Source organism: Poecile atricapillus, chromosome Z, assembly GCF_030490865.1.
Source record: "Poecile atricapillus isolate bPoeAtr1 chromosome Z, bPoeAtr1.hap1, whole genome shotgun sequence".
Taxonomy (NCBI): Eukaryota; Metazoa; Chordata; class Aves; order Passeriformes; family Paridae; genus Poecile; species Poecile atricapillus.
In genome coordinates, this window is record NC_081289.1 from 5,919,192 (window position 1) to 5,934,112 (window position 14,921).

The 14,921-nt window shown below is 39.0% G+C and overlaps 1 protein-coding gene across 1 annotated transcript in view; it reads right to left on the reverse strand.

Moving 5' to 3' along the window:
• LOC131573024 (USP6 N-terminal-like protein) overlaps positions 1 to 14,636 on the reverse strand; it is a 62,716-nt gene extending 48,080 nt beyond the window's left edge. The window contains exons 1-3 of the mRNA XM_058826593.1: positions 14,441 to 14,636; positions 9,797 to 9,870; positions 7,659 to 7,741 (exon numbers count right to left, since the gene is read on the reverse strand). Coding sequence (XP_058682576.1) covers positions 7,659 to 7,741; positions 9,797 to 9,870; positions 14,441 to 14,498 — 215 coding nt within the window. The 5' untranslated portion in view covers positions 14,499 to 14,636. The remainder of the gene's footprint in view (positions 1 to 7,658; positions 7,742 to 9,796; positions 9,871 to 14,440) is intronic.
• Between the last annotated feature and the right edge of the window lie 285 nt (positions 14,637 to 14,921).

Genomic DNA, 14,921 nt, shown 5'->3' on the forward strand with positions numbered 1-14,921 from the left:
GAAAAAAAAATTTCACTTTTAGGGTGGTCAGGCATTGGAACAGGTTGCCCAAAGAAGTGGTGGAGTCACCATCCCTGGAGGTGTTTAAGAGGCTTCTGGATCTGGCACTGGCTGATGTGGTTATGAGGTTATGGGGTCACAGTGATGGCGCTGGCTTTACTGCTGGTCTTGATGATCTTAACTCTCTTCCAACTGATCCCATGACTCTCCTACTAAAAATTTGAAATGAAAATTATAAAAAAAAAATCCCTATTTGTTTTTGAATGCTACTTTGAGTATAACCAAATTACATCAACCATGCTTCTTTCTTTCTTTAACTACTATTATCCAAAATCTCAGCATAACTTCCTTTGCTGCCAAGAATGCTCAGAGACCTGTCCTTGCAGCTCTTATCTGGAGAGAATTTGCTTGTGCACCCACCCACATCAGCAGGGAGAACTGCGCAAGAGTTATTGCTCTTGGACAAGTGGTTCAACAGGCACACAGGAGAAAATACTAAGGAATGCACAGAGAATGTTCCAGAGACACGGACTATTTTCCAGCAAGAAATACAAATTATCAAGCAATAGAATCCAAGAGGAGGTAACTGGTTGCTCATCATATCGCTCCCTATCAAGAAGTTCAGGGTAAAATGATAATACTGGAGAAAAAAAAAAAAAAACAAGTTTCATTTGGAGACACTTAATGGAGTATCTGAATCCTTGACTGAGCTCTCGGTTTGTCTACTCCCCCCCTAACTTGTTTTTGGAGCATGCTCTAGAAATGCATTGGACCTAATAAAAATGCACTATGTTTTTTTAAAGATTGAAGTTTGATGGAGAAGAGCAGGTGGGTCTCATCTCAGCAAATGAAAGAATGAATTCTGCTAGGGGAAAAGCACCTCTCCCAGTGTGATAATCTCCATCATTAGCAAACGATTCTCAAAGCATGTTCACTGTTTTAACAGGCTCATGGGATAAAGACTAAGAGTATCAGTCACATTCTCAGCTGCTGTGAATTGGTACAATTCAATCAGAATCAGCACACAGCTACTGTAAGACTAGCACAAGAATCTAACCCGAATTTTTGAGAGAGCCTCATAAATGGGGTGAGGGGCAGACCACATCTGTATTTTCTACTGCTAGTACTTCTATTGTACCACTCTTTAGGGGATAAAAACCCACATGAACAACCCTGCAAAATAAACCTCCAATCTGCCCAACCTCACTATGCTGACCCTGGAATATTTATCACCGTAACAGCATCTGCCACAGTAAATGCACATCCACAGTTTTCATTTACTGAGCAGGCAGAAAACAGAAAAACATGTTTAAAGTGAATCACCCAAGCCAGACCACTAATTGTGACAATATAGGTTGATGCTACAAGACAAAAATAATTAATATAAGTTAACACAAACCTTGATAATAACAAGGTCTGAAAAGAACTCATATGGTACAGGCTGAAGAATTTATTTTTTTTTTAATGGTGTCATGTCTGCTACAATTTTCACAGCTCACCACCAAAAGTTACCACAACAATTCTGTTGCTGGCATTCATCAGGGAACAATGGAAAGAAAAAAGTTTTTGGAAAGTTGCAGTAAATAAATTGCAGTTTCTTCTGTAACTTCTATTTCATAACTATTAAGGTATGAATGCTTAAAACACTTTCCACAATATATTAGTCAGAGTATTTAAGTCAGAATCTGTATTTCCCAATGAGGAGTAAAATTTGGACTTGAGCTATACCTGTCCCAAATTCCAAACATCAATTTTATTTTTTTTTTATTTTTTTTTTTTACTTAAAGAAGCAAAACTATGGTCTTGAACAGTTTTCTTATGAAAGAAAACAGAACACCTCCCTCTCAGCTGGTGATTCTTTTCACAGAGAGAGAAATATAAAAGAATCATCAACAATATACACACACAAGGATACTTTACAAAGAAGGACAACATAAATCCTAATTTACAGCTAAAAATGAAAAGTGTGGGATATTTTACTTTTTAAAAATATTTTTACTTGGTCCCCAAATGATTGAAAGACTGAAATCTGTAGTTCCAACAGGTATCAAAAGAATGAACCTGGCTGATATTTCTTCTTCACGGGGATGTTGTTCAAGGCTTTACAAATTTCAGTACAAAGCCTCTCAGGACCTGGAGTACACTGACCAGAGGTATGTTGGTGTGGTGACCTAACAGCAGGAAGATGCTGTTCAGATTTGGTCAGATTTTAGCTTTCTGTGCCATTCTAGGAATACACCAAGTCCATTTGGCTTATCCTGCTCTGACTTTTGTCCTGGTGTTGAAAGGCTCCAAAGAGGATCAGCTCTTTAAACTGGTGTTGACCTTTACAATTGCAAAATGCTGTTCTCAGCTTCTACCCTACTTCAGGATCACGTACAAAGTTTGGGCTGTTTTGCAAACTTCAATCAGCCAATGCTCTTGTGACCATTCAACCTTAACATTATGTGGACCAGGGAGGAAGGGGAGGAAATCAAGCTTTTTTGTCCTTCTAGTTAACTGGAAAGTTTCATAAAAAATAAATACAAGAATATATTAATGAAAACCACATCTTTAAGTATGTGCTTCAAAAACAGTTAAAGCTTAAATTCTTATTTACTTACAAAAATACTGTCATTTGAATTTCTTGCTTTCTTTTATTGTCTTAAGACCTTTAAGAATTTTTTAGCTATATAAACAACTCAAAATTTTCACTTCTAAATAGACAAATCAATATAGCTATGACACAAACTGTCAATTTAAATAAATAAAATACCTTTTAAAACATTCCTAGCTGTAGCAGGGAACATGTCACTACCCAAGGAGTAAGGTATTTCTTTTAGTAGCTTTTTTAACCATTCCAAAGCAGCACCAAATGAACTAAATAATTCAAGGAGGGGGAAGGGGGAAATCCCAGATCCTGAGGCATTACTGGAATGCCTGCTATGAGCTGCAAGACACTCAGAAACTCCTTTAGGTTTTCTTTCCCTGAAATTATTCCCTTATCATTGACTGCTGATAGAAAAAATGCAAATAGAAGTTATCTACAAGGTAAAGAAAAGGACTGATGAAAGAACAGTCCACACTGAAAATACTGAGGACATTTTATTTAAAATTTAGCCAGGTTCCAAGATAGGACAGAGAAAAACTGCTTTTTTATAGGGTGCAGGGTCAACATTCACAAAACACTGACCAAACCAAACCAACCAAAAAGATACAACATATCCAGCGGGGGGGGGGAAAGAAAGAAAAAAGTGAGCAAACAAACCCCCAATTTTTATTAACACCAAACACATTCCGCTTTTTTCATTTCCAGAACCAGCTCAAACAGTTTTTGTTATGACTATCTGTAAAGAGATCTTAGACATTTCTCCCATTCCTAGAATACTTGATTGCAGAAGTCATCTATTACAGGCTAAGCACTATCTGAGCCCTATGGGAGTCCCCAGAGATGGGCTTCTGGACTTCCATCAGCTGCAGGCACAGCTCGAAGCATCCATTTCCTGCACTTTCTAGAAAAGAATATCCAATCTAATCAAAGCACTGGCAGACTGTATGTACAGACATTGGTGCTAGACTTCAGAGAAGAGTATGTTCGTTTTAAAATTGAATGGCACTTTTCACATCAGCCTGACTGCTCAGCATTCCTGCACCATCATGTGAAATCAGCAGGATTTTTACTGGAAAACAAATTCCATTGAATAAGGACCATGCCTGAGGTTTTTCTGGTAAGTGATATTGCTGCCTTTTTTTTTCTTTAAATATTTTTAGGTTTATTGGCAACCACAATACACTTGTATAAAATATACTGGTCTGCTCTGTCAATACTCATGGTCATTTTAAGACAAGCTCCCTGACAGGGGATTCTCTGAAAAAAACATTACAAAAGTGATTTTTTTTTTTAACAGGCTATTCCGTTTATTTATTAATTTATTTAATTGACTTATTAAATTAATTCAATATTCCATGTATACCATGTATATCAGGTGACAATGAGGAAGATCAACAGCACTTGGCAGAAACAAGTCAGTATTAATTAAGAGGAACAATACTAATTGGAGAGACAGAAGAGGGAGGGGGATGTTGAGAACGTGGCTGGAGATGTACTCCCAGTGGGAGGAACACCATGTCAGGGTGGGGGAAGATATGTAAGACACGAGGAGCAGAAGGAGAAAATAAGTAAAAATCCAGGAGGAGCAGAAAGAAGCCATTGTGTGCAGGAGCTCCTGCACTGCCTGTCACCTCACCTCACAAAGGAACTGGGGTGATCCAAGGCTAACCCATGACAAAAAGCAAGGGAAGTTTGTCTTGGAGGCAGAGGGGACACAGGTGTTTCTTCTAGATGCCTGCTAAGAGTGCTGTGGTTTGGAGTGCTCCTACCCAGCATCCAAGTCAGCAGTCAAAATGTCATGTTATCTGGACTAAATTATGAAATAAATTCTCCAAGTTGAGTCTGGTTTGCCTGCAATACCACATGACTAAAATAGACCACAACCCACCACTTCCTTACAGCCTTGCAACAACAGTAGCTGGTAAAGGCCAAATTTTCTACAATTTAGCCAATAATGGGAGTTTCACTCTTCCTGGTTCCTATATGCCTCTACTGTACAATTTATGTTTTCAGTAGAGTAGCTCATAACTGCTATAATTTAGTCAGTGCCACTGAACAAACTCCTCCAAGCTGCATTTTGTTTTGTACACTCTGGTGTTAAGTATCTCAAGAGACAGTCCCCTTGGGCTCCCCACAGGTTATTTCACAGCTTAGCTTTGCTGGAAACCGTCTTCCCATATCCAACTTCCCTCTAAAACTTCCCTTTATTCATTTCAAATAAGTCTCATTATTATAATGCTCTGGTACTTCTCACTGAACACACTTTCTTGTTCCCTAAATTCATTAAGTATTAACTCAGCTTGCTTTTCTCTTTTTTTTTTTTAAATAGCTATCTTAATAACCTGTCCACACCACTTTCTTTTTAATATCCAAAGTTAACTAGAACATTCATATTCATTTGCAGAAGTGCAAGATAATGTACTGCAGCAAACAGATTAAACTGTGTTCTGAAGGCAGCAGCTACTAAAAATTTAAAACAATACTGGGTGTAAAGATAGACCTAACTCTTCTAAACAATAAATACTGCATCACTTAGAATTGATTAAAAATGCCAGACAGATCAACTGAGGGTTTTAATAGGTTAAAGTGACATATTTTACTTGAAGGGAAATGTTATATCTGTTTCTAATCATAATCCAATTTCTCCACTGTTAAATAAAAAGGCACCTTCCCTCTGCCTCTCATTCTGGTCTCTGAAGAAAACCTGAGCCCACTTCTACTGGCATGGCAGAAAGACAGTAGAAGTGTTAAATCTTCAGGTCCCTCAAGTTTACAAATTCCCAGTATATCACACAAATAAGGACACTGGGACACCAGAAGAATTGCAGATCTAGACCAAAACTACTCTTGAAATGTCCCTAGCCTTTATATTCTCCTGTCTTCTATCCACTGGCAAGTTACACGTGCAGCCTGAGTGCTTCAGTCCCTCAAAATTATCTCTTCTGCCCTATCAGCAATCAGCTGAACTTAGAGCCCCTTCACAGAGCCAAGGAAAGCTGAAAACTGGACAAAGACAAGGAAAAAAAGAGAAAACTACTGATAGTAATCAAAGCCTATTGTACTTGAGAAAACAAGCCCTAATTTTGTATCCGTTTCCTCACACCCAGCACCCTTGCGATACAAAAGACACCTCTCTTAGTATTTTAAGATGTCAATATAAACAAGATTACAAATCCCTGTAGACCTTAACTAGAACACTAAGTTTGGCACTGCCCCCAGATGTTGTTTTCAATGTGCATCAGCCTGTTTGCTAATTTACACTATAAACACCTGAGAAGTCAAATTATTATTTATCATCTCAGGGATGAAAAACTTTTGAGGCTTTTGGTACATCCTGCTGCATTTCAAACTCTCATAGAACAGGAGTTTCTTTCTGACACAGCAGGCCCAGCATGACAGCACACAAGACCCAAACCACAGTTAAAATCTATAGTGCAATATAAATTGTCATTTCAGGGCAAGACATTGATATGTTTATCCTAATTATATTTCTTCTATTAGGAGAGATTTCGTTTCTCGGGAAAATAAAAACATCATTTGCAAGACATCGAATTTGTCTTAAACAATCTTAAAGCAGCCTTGAAAGCACTCCCAGGTGAAATCTGCCCTGTAACAAGACATAGATAAGCTACAAATAGGCACAATTAGTGAAGAGATTATCTGCACACACTTAACCTGTGCAGTTTTTATGTAATTTAAATCTTTCAGCTTTCATCCCTTGAAGCTGACTATATAGAGAACTAATTCTGCATTGGTGAGTAAAAAATGTTCCTGAGCAAGACATCTGGGGTAATGACTGAACAGCAGCAGCAAGTAGAGAGCACTTAACAATCTTCACATGAAAATCCAAGTGTCACAATACAAGTAACAGGAAAAGTTCAGGAGTTCACAAGGATACCAAAGGTTTTCAGAGGTGAATCCTGCAGTGGCTTCCATTACTGCTGCCCCAGAAATAAAATTACTCTGACATCCATTTTCCATTAGGAATGCTACAACTGCAGGCATGTGGTGAGCAGCTGGGGTTTACCAACACAAGCACCTCTTTGTGTAAAACAGATCTCTTTGAATGTCACACATCAAATTAACCCACCCCAGTGAAGCACAAGCAGTCTGCAGGTAAAGGTGACTTTTAACTGACAGTGTAAAAACAGTAACACTGCAAAAAAGGAAGGAAGAGAAGGAAAAAGTCCTCCAAAAAACAGAACATACACATCCCCCTTCCCAATACTATGAATTACATAGGTATTACTAAGTTTTCCACCTATCACTGATTTTTCTGGATTTCAACTGCATTTCATGTATTCAAACAAAAATGCCAAGCACCAATAAACTCAGAGAGTCCTAATATCATCAAAAGTAGCAAGTCAGCTTGTGTTCTGTTTCTTCAAGCTGGATATTTACATCTGCCAACCACAAAAACCCTAATACAATTTAAGACTCTAATCTTTATTTTTCAAAAAGGAACAGATTATGTTACAAAGGAGGCACCTACAGGGGAACTGCACCTGGATTCTGGCATTTTCTGACTTAAAGTTGATTCAACATTAGGTCCCAAATCAGCAGACATTTCAGTACGGTTAGGAAATATATTAAGCCAAAAGATACTCATCTTCCATGGACTGAGATACACTGTTGCTCATACACAACCATTGAGTTACCTTAATGTGTTGGGATTTTTTTAAAATTAAACCTTTTAACAAAGTTTTTATAAATACTTCCAAGAACTTCAAGTTTGTCTACATCCAACTAAGTTATTCACAACCAAAATTTATCTGCAATTCAGCTTGAAATAGGTTTTTTGCAGACTATCAATTTTCATTCCCCAATAAAATATTTTACAAGATTTCACTCGCTATGCAAGATCAAATTACAGAAATAGAAACCCGGATAGAAAATTAATTGAAAAGCACAGTGAAAGATAAGCCAGCGGTAACACTTACACAGCAGTTTCCAAAATATCTATTAAAGGCATAATAATACTTTCACCAAATAGGTAATACAATAAAGAGCCTGAATATTAATAGTATCAAACTTTTAATCTTATTTTCTTTACAAGCTTGCTACTTACTGTAGAAACCCAAATCTATCTGTGACTTTGTACAGATGGTAGTCAGCATCTTCCCACGGTTCAATCTGAGCCCCCTCACGTCCCTAAGGGGAAAGGAAAAAAATAAAAAGCCAAATTATATTTTATGACACAATAAATAAAGACACATAAGAGAGCATTCAACCACTGAAAGCATAACCTTTGGAACGCTTTGGGACATAGTGGCAGGAAGTTAGAGGAAGGGGAGGAGAACATCAGTCCTAAACTAACCAGCCAAGAAAAAGGAGAGCAGAATACCTGTCCCAGCCCTTGCAAACAGTATTTTCATCACAAGAAATCTCTTTTGGTCACTGCTATACACAAAATACATTTCAACCAGAGTCACAGTAATCCCAGTAAGCCTGTTGTTAAACTCCACAATAATCCATCATGGTCCCCAGAGTGCCCTCTACTCATTTCATTTCTCAAGGCCATCTTTCCTGAACAATCACCTGCAAGAGCACATTCTGCAGACAGTCCTGAGTTAACATCCATGCTGGCTTGCAGCAGCTGTCAAACAATTCAGCACTGAGTTTTCCCTCAGTTATGCATTCATTCATGTCCCATTCTTCCTCTCCAACCGCCAGTCTTGCAAAAGGCTTGCCGAAGTTTAACTACACTTCTGCTCTATCAACCCCCGGTATGGGCTATGCACAAATTACTGGCAATGAAATCAGGCCACCACTCAAAACACAAAGTGTATTGGGTTTGTGTGGCCTGATTTTAGCAGCAGGGAGCTCCAGGGGTATTTCCTCTGGGAAGCTGCTGTAAGCCTCCCCCACGTCCAACAGAGACAAAGCCAGCTCCAATACAGACCTGTCACTGGCCATGGCCCAGGCCACACTGGAGCAGGATTTGTGACCCCACAGGGGACCCATGCTGGAGCACCTGTGCCTGAAGGACTGACCCTGATGGAAAGACCAAGGCTGGAGCAGCTCAGGAGGAACTGCAGCTCATGGGAAGGACCCACACTGAAGAAGTTTTATGGATAACTTCAGCCTGTGAGAGGGACACCATACTGGAAAAACAGAAGAGTTTAAGGAGTCAAAACCCCAAGCAGGAAGGAGTCACAGAAACAACACGGGATGAACTGACCACATCCCCCATTCCACATCCTCCCGCACTGCTCAATTGGAAGAGGCAGAGAAAATTGGGAGCAAAGTAAGAACAGGAAGAAGGCAGGGTTGGGGAGAAAATTATTTAGATCCAGTTTTTATTTTCTTATTGTCATACTCTGATTTGATTGGTAATAAATTAAACTGATTTCCTCAACTCAGGTCTGTTCTGCCCATGACAGTCACTAGTGAAGGATCTCTCCCTGCCTTTATCCCAACTCATGAGCCTTTTGTGTATTTTCTCTCCCCTGCCCAGCTGAGGAGGGTAGTGACTGAGCAGCTTTCAGGAGGACCTGGTGTCAAGCCTGCCACACACAAGCAGGTTTTTCCTTATTCCAAGGTGAGCCACTCATTTACTGCACCCTGTGCAAACCACTAGTAAGTCTGGCTTATAAAACATCTCATGAACTCTGCCAACAAGGCTATTGTTCTGTACTCAAATGACTCTTACAAAGTCCCTAAGTGTTACAAAAATACCTGACTACCATGTAAAAATTCTAGGCATACTCTGTGCCAAGCTTTTCCTGACAAGGGGTCCAAGAAAAAACATGGTATGTACCAGGGCATTTCTTTAGTTCCCCACAACAATATCAAAAACAATGCAGCTCACTCATCTTTTACTTTTTCTATGATTTTAGCATTTGTACTACCATAATCAAAGATTAAATAAATAGAAAGTAAAATGAGAGTCCTTCTGACCTCAGATACACTGAGCATCCTCAAACACCCTGCTTTCATTACTTCTAAGACAACACACTCCTGAAATAGTCCCAAAGTAACTTGCTATGCACCTGAAAAATGAGTTGAGTGAGTCATGATCCAGGATATCCCCCATGGAGGGAGAGTTTAATTCACCCAGAGGACAGTGTATCATTAAACATCAGATTAGTACTCAACAGAGTATTTTAAACAACAGCTAGCTAGAACCATGATTCAATTTTTAAACAGACATATTACTAAGATTCATTATAAAATGTCTTTTAAATTACTAAAAAGTTCACTTACTCTGTCATATTTGGCAACTATCTCTGCTCGTTCCTGGGCAAGTTTGATAGCAGCATCCTGCTCAGCATCTGCACCTGTAGAGGAATTAAAATAACACTGTTCAGATTTTCTCCCTTGTGAAAAAAGAACTGCAGTCAAACACTTGGAAAATCAACTTCAGGGAGACTACTTCAATGAAGAAATGCCAAAGCTATTGTGTCAAAGCAAAATATGATCTTGGTATATGTCTTGAATACTGCTCAAAGTGAAGTATTACATATATATATATATATGCAGTATTAATACTGCACAGTATCTTAATTGCCAAGTTTAGAATATTTCTGATTTTCCACCAATGTAGATGTTAAATACAATAAAAAAATAATTCTGCACAACCCAGTAACTGAAAGACTAAAGGCCACTAAAGGCAACTCCACAAACATTCTAATAGTCAAAGAAAGCTGAAACATTCACTACTGGCTTAAAACAAAATTGTGAAGTATTTACAGGATTTGTAGAGATATTGGAATACTGAAGAAATATTGCATGGTTTCTTAGAAATTGCCTAAAACAAATTTCTCAGAAAACAGGGAAGGATGTTGTTAGTGTCAGAACTGCAACTTGGGCAACCCACAGCTGGAATAAGTGTAAGGATATGACAACAGGAAGACTGACAGGCAAGAAAAAGAAAACAATGTGTGAGTAAGCACTGGACATTGGACACTGCAGATGCAGCATTTACTACATGAGTGGAGTTCAAGTTTTGCTCAGTCCTGTCCCCTGAGCAGAAACCACCTCTAGGACATGGACAGGAACAGAGAGCACCAAGAAAGTAAAATCTGCTGTTTTGAATATCCAACATCAGAACACAGTTCAATATCCCAAGTATAATTATATCAGACCAATGAGGTAAATCAGCTTTAATGAATAAGTCTGTGAAAGATTTAAGAGTTTAATTATTTTGATTATTAAAAAGTAATAAACTTCAAATAAAGTATGGCTTGAGAAAGGCTTAAAATATATTTCAATCTAACACTGTTAGTGAAAAAAACCCCACATGCTTGGAGTTATTTTTATATCTCGTTCATAGCAACATAATGAACTTCAGGAATTACACATACCAATCTGGGCCATAAAATAGAAAAACAGATCAGATATTTAAAGTTTTCTATCATACGACATTAGCACAATTATTTGTTCAAACCAGTGTTTCTTTAATATAGGTTACCTACACATTTCTCAACATTTAGATAAGAAATTGTGCCAAGGTGGCCTTCTAAGCCATCTGTTAGAGATTTAGCATGGTCTCTGCTTGTTTTCACTCCACCTTTCTCCAGGGGAACGCTAAGAGAACCTCAGTATGGCCCATCACCAACATGAGCATTCAGACAACAGCACTGCCTGTTCCCAGCTTCCCCTATGGGAAAGTCTGGCTGCTTCTTCAAAGCTGTCATTCATGACCCCCAGAAGTCACACGTGGTTACCCTCACCTGCCCCCCCTTTGTCACCATCATTTGCCAGTCATATTACTCCTGTTTATTAAAAATACACACAGCTCTGCCATTTTTTCCAGTGTGGAGCAAAACCAGCACACATGTATTTACACAGTTGAGAGAGAAAAAAAAACCCCACAAATAATTCAATCTGCTATATTTCTAAGTTTCACATCACTAAGCTACAACACTGACAAATCTTTTCCTCCCTGTAAGATAAAGAGGTGAGTAGAATCATTTCATATTGCTCAGACTTTGGTGTGTCCAAGCAGGGCATTGCTCCTACTGTGCTTTTAAGTGCTGGATCCACCTTTATTCCTAAGCCAAAAGAGGACTCAAGACACAAAGCAGCTGGGTCTCAGGTTTGCCTTTCTCTGACACAGCTTCACAGCCATTGCAGGGCTCTGTTACCCTGGCTGCCCATGTGAGCTCCGAGGCAGCCACAGCTCCCACAGCCCTCCAGAGCCCCTCCCCAGCCTTGTCACACCCAAGGGCACAGACATGACCTCACAGCACTGCCAGGGCATTCCAGCACTGTCTACTCCCCCAGCACAACTGCAACCATCTGGTTCCTAATCTTTACTATATATATACACTATTATAGTGTGTCTGCTGAACTGACAATGTCCACTAAAGCTACCAAAGCAACACTGACAAAGAGCAGTGGGTGAACCCTGGTTTTACTTTCAAAGTGAGAAGATAAAGGAATTGTAACCAAAATTAAATTGTGTTTCCCTTTGTAAGACAGATCATTGCTTACTGCAAGTCTTTACAGAAGACCAATTATAGGTTTTTAAAAAGCAAACTTTTCATTTCCTTAGAAACCTGACATTCCTTCAGCAACTTCAATACTGATTGATCCTAATCTCCACTTCTCCAACAGACAGCTGAGGGGAAAAACTCCCTTGTTTAAAGTACACCTGCTGCTGAGCTTCAGAAGAAATAGGTAAAAACTCCTATCACTAATTTCCAAGAGGAAGAGATTAGATTTAATTTGAGAAAGAGTGTGGCTGAATATAAGCAGACAATATGGTAATACACAGCAGTCAGTACATTCATACAGTATGTAGCTGATACATTTTTAAACAGAACTAAAAATGGTTTCTATTTTTATTTTAAAATGTGCTCAAAAGGACACGCTTAGATCTTCAAAAACACAGATAGAATCGCAGTGTAAGCTGAAAAAAGTTTAAGCCTTTGATTAAAAGAATGCCAAACTATTTGCACCAGAAAGCAAGTTCCTGATTTATGCTGAAAATGTGGCCATGGCTTACCATCCCTTCCTCTGCATAAGCAATGTGTAAATCCAAGTTTGGCATGTTCTGTGTCTCATGACAATTCAATTACATTTAGTGTGTAAATTATCATATTCATTGCCTTTAAAGTAATCCTCTTTGCTTTCTGCCAGAATCATCTTAACCTTCCAGCTGCACTGAGATAGTTCAATGTTTCATTAATCCATCAATACTGAAAACCCAAAAAACAGCTTGAGATGGGGGCAAGAGGTTTATTTTGGGAGATAAGCATTAAGCGTGATTTTTTCTTATAAGAGAAAATATTTAAATATTTCCAACTTAGAAATTACACATTGATTCCTGATAAAGTAAAACCTAAATACGGGAACAAGAAAAATTCTTTGGCAGAAAAATATATTACTATGAAATTGAAGACAACTGATATTCTAAAGTCTTTTCAGTTTTATTCAGTGTTATCTCAGTGGAAGCAGGTAAAGATGACACAAGTATGATTAAATTTACTAATTAAAAGTTAAAAGATCATTGAGTCCAACCATTAACCCATCACTGCCAAGCCCACCACTAAACTATGCCCCCAAGTGCCAAGCACTTTTAAATACCTCAAGGGATGACGACTCCACCACTTCTCTAGGCAGCCAGTGCTTGACAACCCTTTTGGGAACAAAATTTTTCCTAATACCCAATCTAAACCATCCTAATGCAACATGAAGTTGTTTCATCTCATTCTGTCATTTGTTACCTGTGAGAAGAGCATTAAGTTTCCCCCTTGAGCCTCCTTTTCTCCAGGATAAACACTCCCCAGCTCCCTCAGTCAGTCTTCATAGAACCTGTGCTCCAGACCTGTGCTGTCACAGCTCCATTCCCCTCTCTGGACATGCCCCAGGCACCTCAATGACCTTCTTGTCACAAGGGGGCCAAAACTGATCCCAGGGTTCAAGGTGTGGCCTCATCAGTGTTGAGTACAGGGGGACAATCACAGCCCTGGTCCTGCTGGCCACACCATTGCTGGTACAGGCCAGGATGCTATTGGCCTTCCTGGTCACCTGGGCACACACTGGCTCAGGCTCACCCACTGTGGACCAGCACCCCCAGAACTGATGCCTTGCTCCATAGGGCTGGGGCTCAATACACTAAGAGTATCCTGTGAAACCTTACCCCAAATTCTAAAAAGTTATTTCTTCTGTGTTTGTTCTTTAACCCATCATCATTGTCTCTCCAACTGCAGAGCACTCTGAATAGCCCAAAAGAATTGAAAATGTTAATTTGTTTTCCATTACTTTACTGGAATTCTTGCCTGCTTGCACATGACACATCCCTTTGCTGCTCGAAGAGCTGCACTGGCACGAATTCCTGTCTGCAGGCACTACCACCAGCTGCTACGCATCTACACATTCAAAGCACATATCAGAGCAATAAACAAAGTCTCTGGTTATAGCAGAAAGTCCCTTAAATACTCAAGCTGTTTATTTTCCTTCCAGTTCATTCCCATAAACAATGAAATAAAAGCCATGACGTACACTTAATAGTATTTTGTTGTGGGTACACAATGTTCAAAAGGAAGAATCTTGGTAAATACCTGCACATCAATACTAAATCTGCTCTGAACAAAAGGGATTAAGCATCATTTATTATACTTTCTCTTCATGCAGAAAGAACTTCTAACACAGAGAAGAACTTTTAACATAAAATGAACTAGTTAGTTAGAAAAACAATCCTTTTGCATAGCAACACTTTCTCAGAAATAGGTATTTCAAGAGGTTAACTGAGCTACATTTCTTCCACCATTAAACATAATTATATCCCTTAAATATTACTAAGTATTACTAAGTATTTAAAACTCAGTTATCACTAATTTGAAATGAAAGCGAAGTAAAACAGCACAATATAAACAATTAAAGACTAATACAACACTTTACCAGTCTTAAGACTGTCATTTTCTTCCCAGTCCTTGTAGAGTTCTGTTTTAGTCTTCATGAAGTAAATCTGTTCGCTTCTAGACCATATTCTAAATCAGTGCTTATCAAAAATGACCGGAGGAAAAGTTCTACTCCTCCACTTGCTGCATTTGTTCCACACAACTGAGCCACTTGACACGTGCTCCTTTTTCCAGACACAGCCCCTCTACAGCTCCAGGAGCTGCAGAGGCTGGAACAAAGATGCCATTTGTTAATGCCAAGTGTCACGAAGGCACCACGCTGGTGTTCTCCAGCCCAGCCCACAGGCCTGCATTCCAGCTCATAATAAACAAAAGGATTTGAACAAACAGCCTCAGAGGCCAGGGCCCCTGTAACACATTACTGTTATACTCTCAGGCAAGAATTCTTCCTGGTTCTCTCTAAGTGCTGCAGGAAAAGCATCTTACTGAAAGGACTTAATTGAAATGGGGCTTGAAGTACC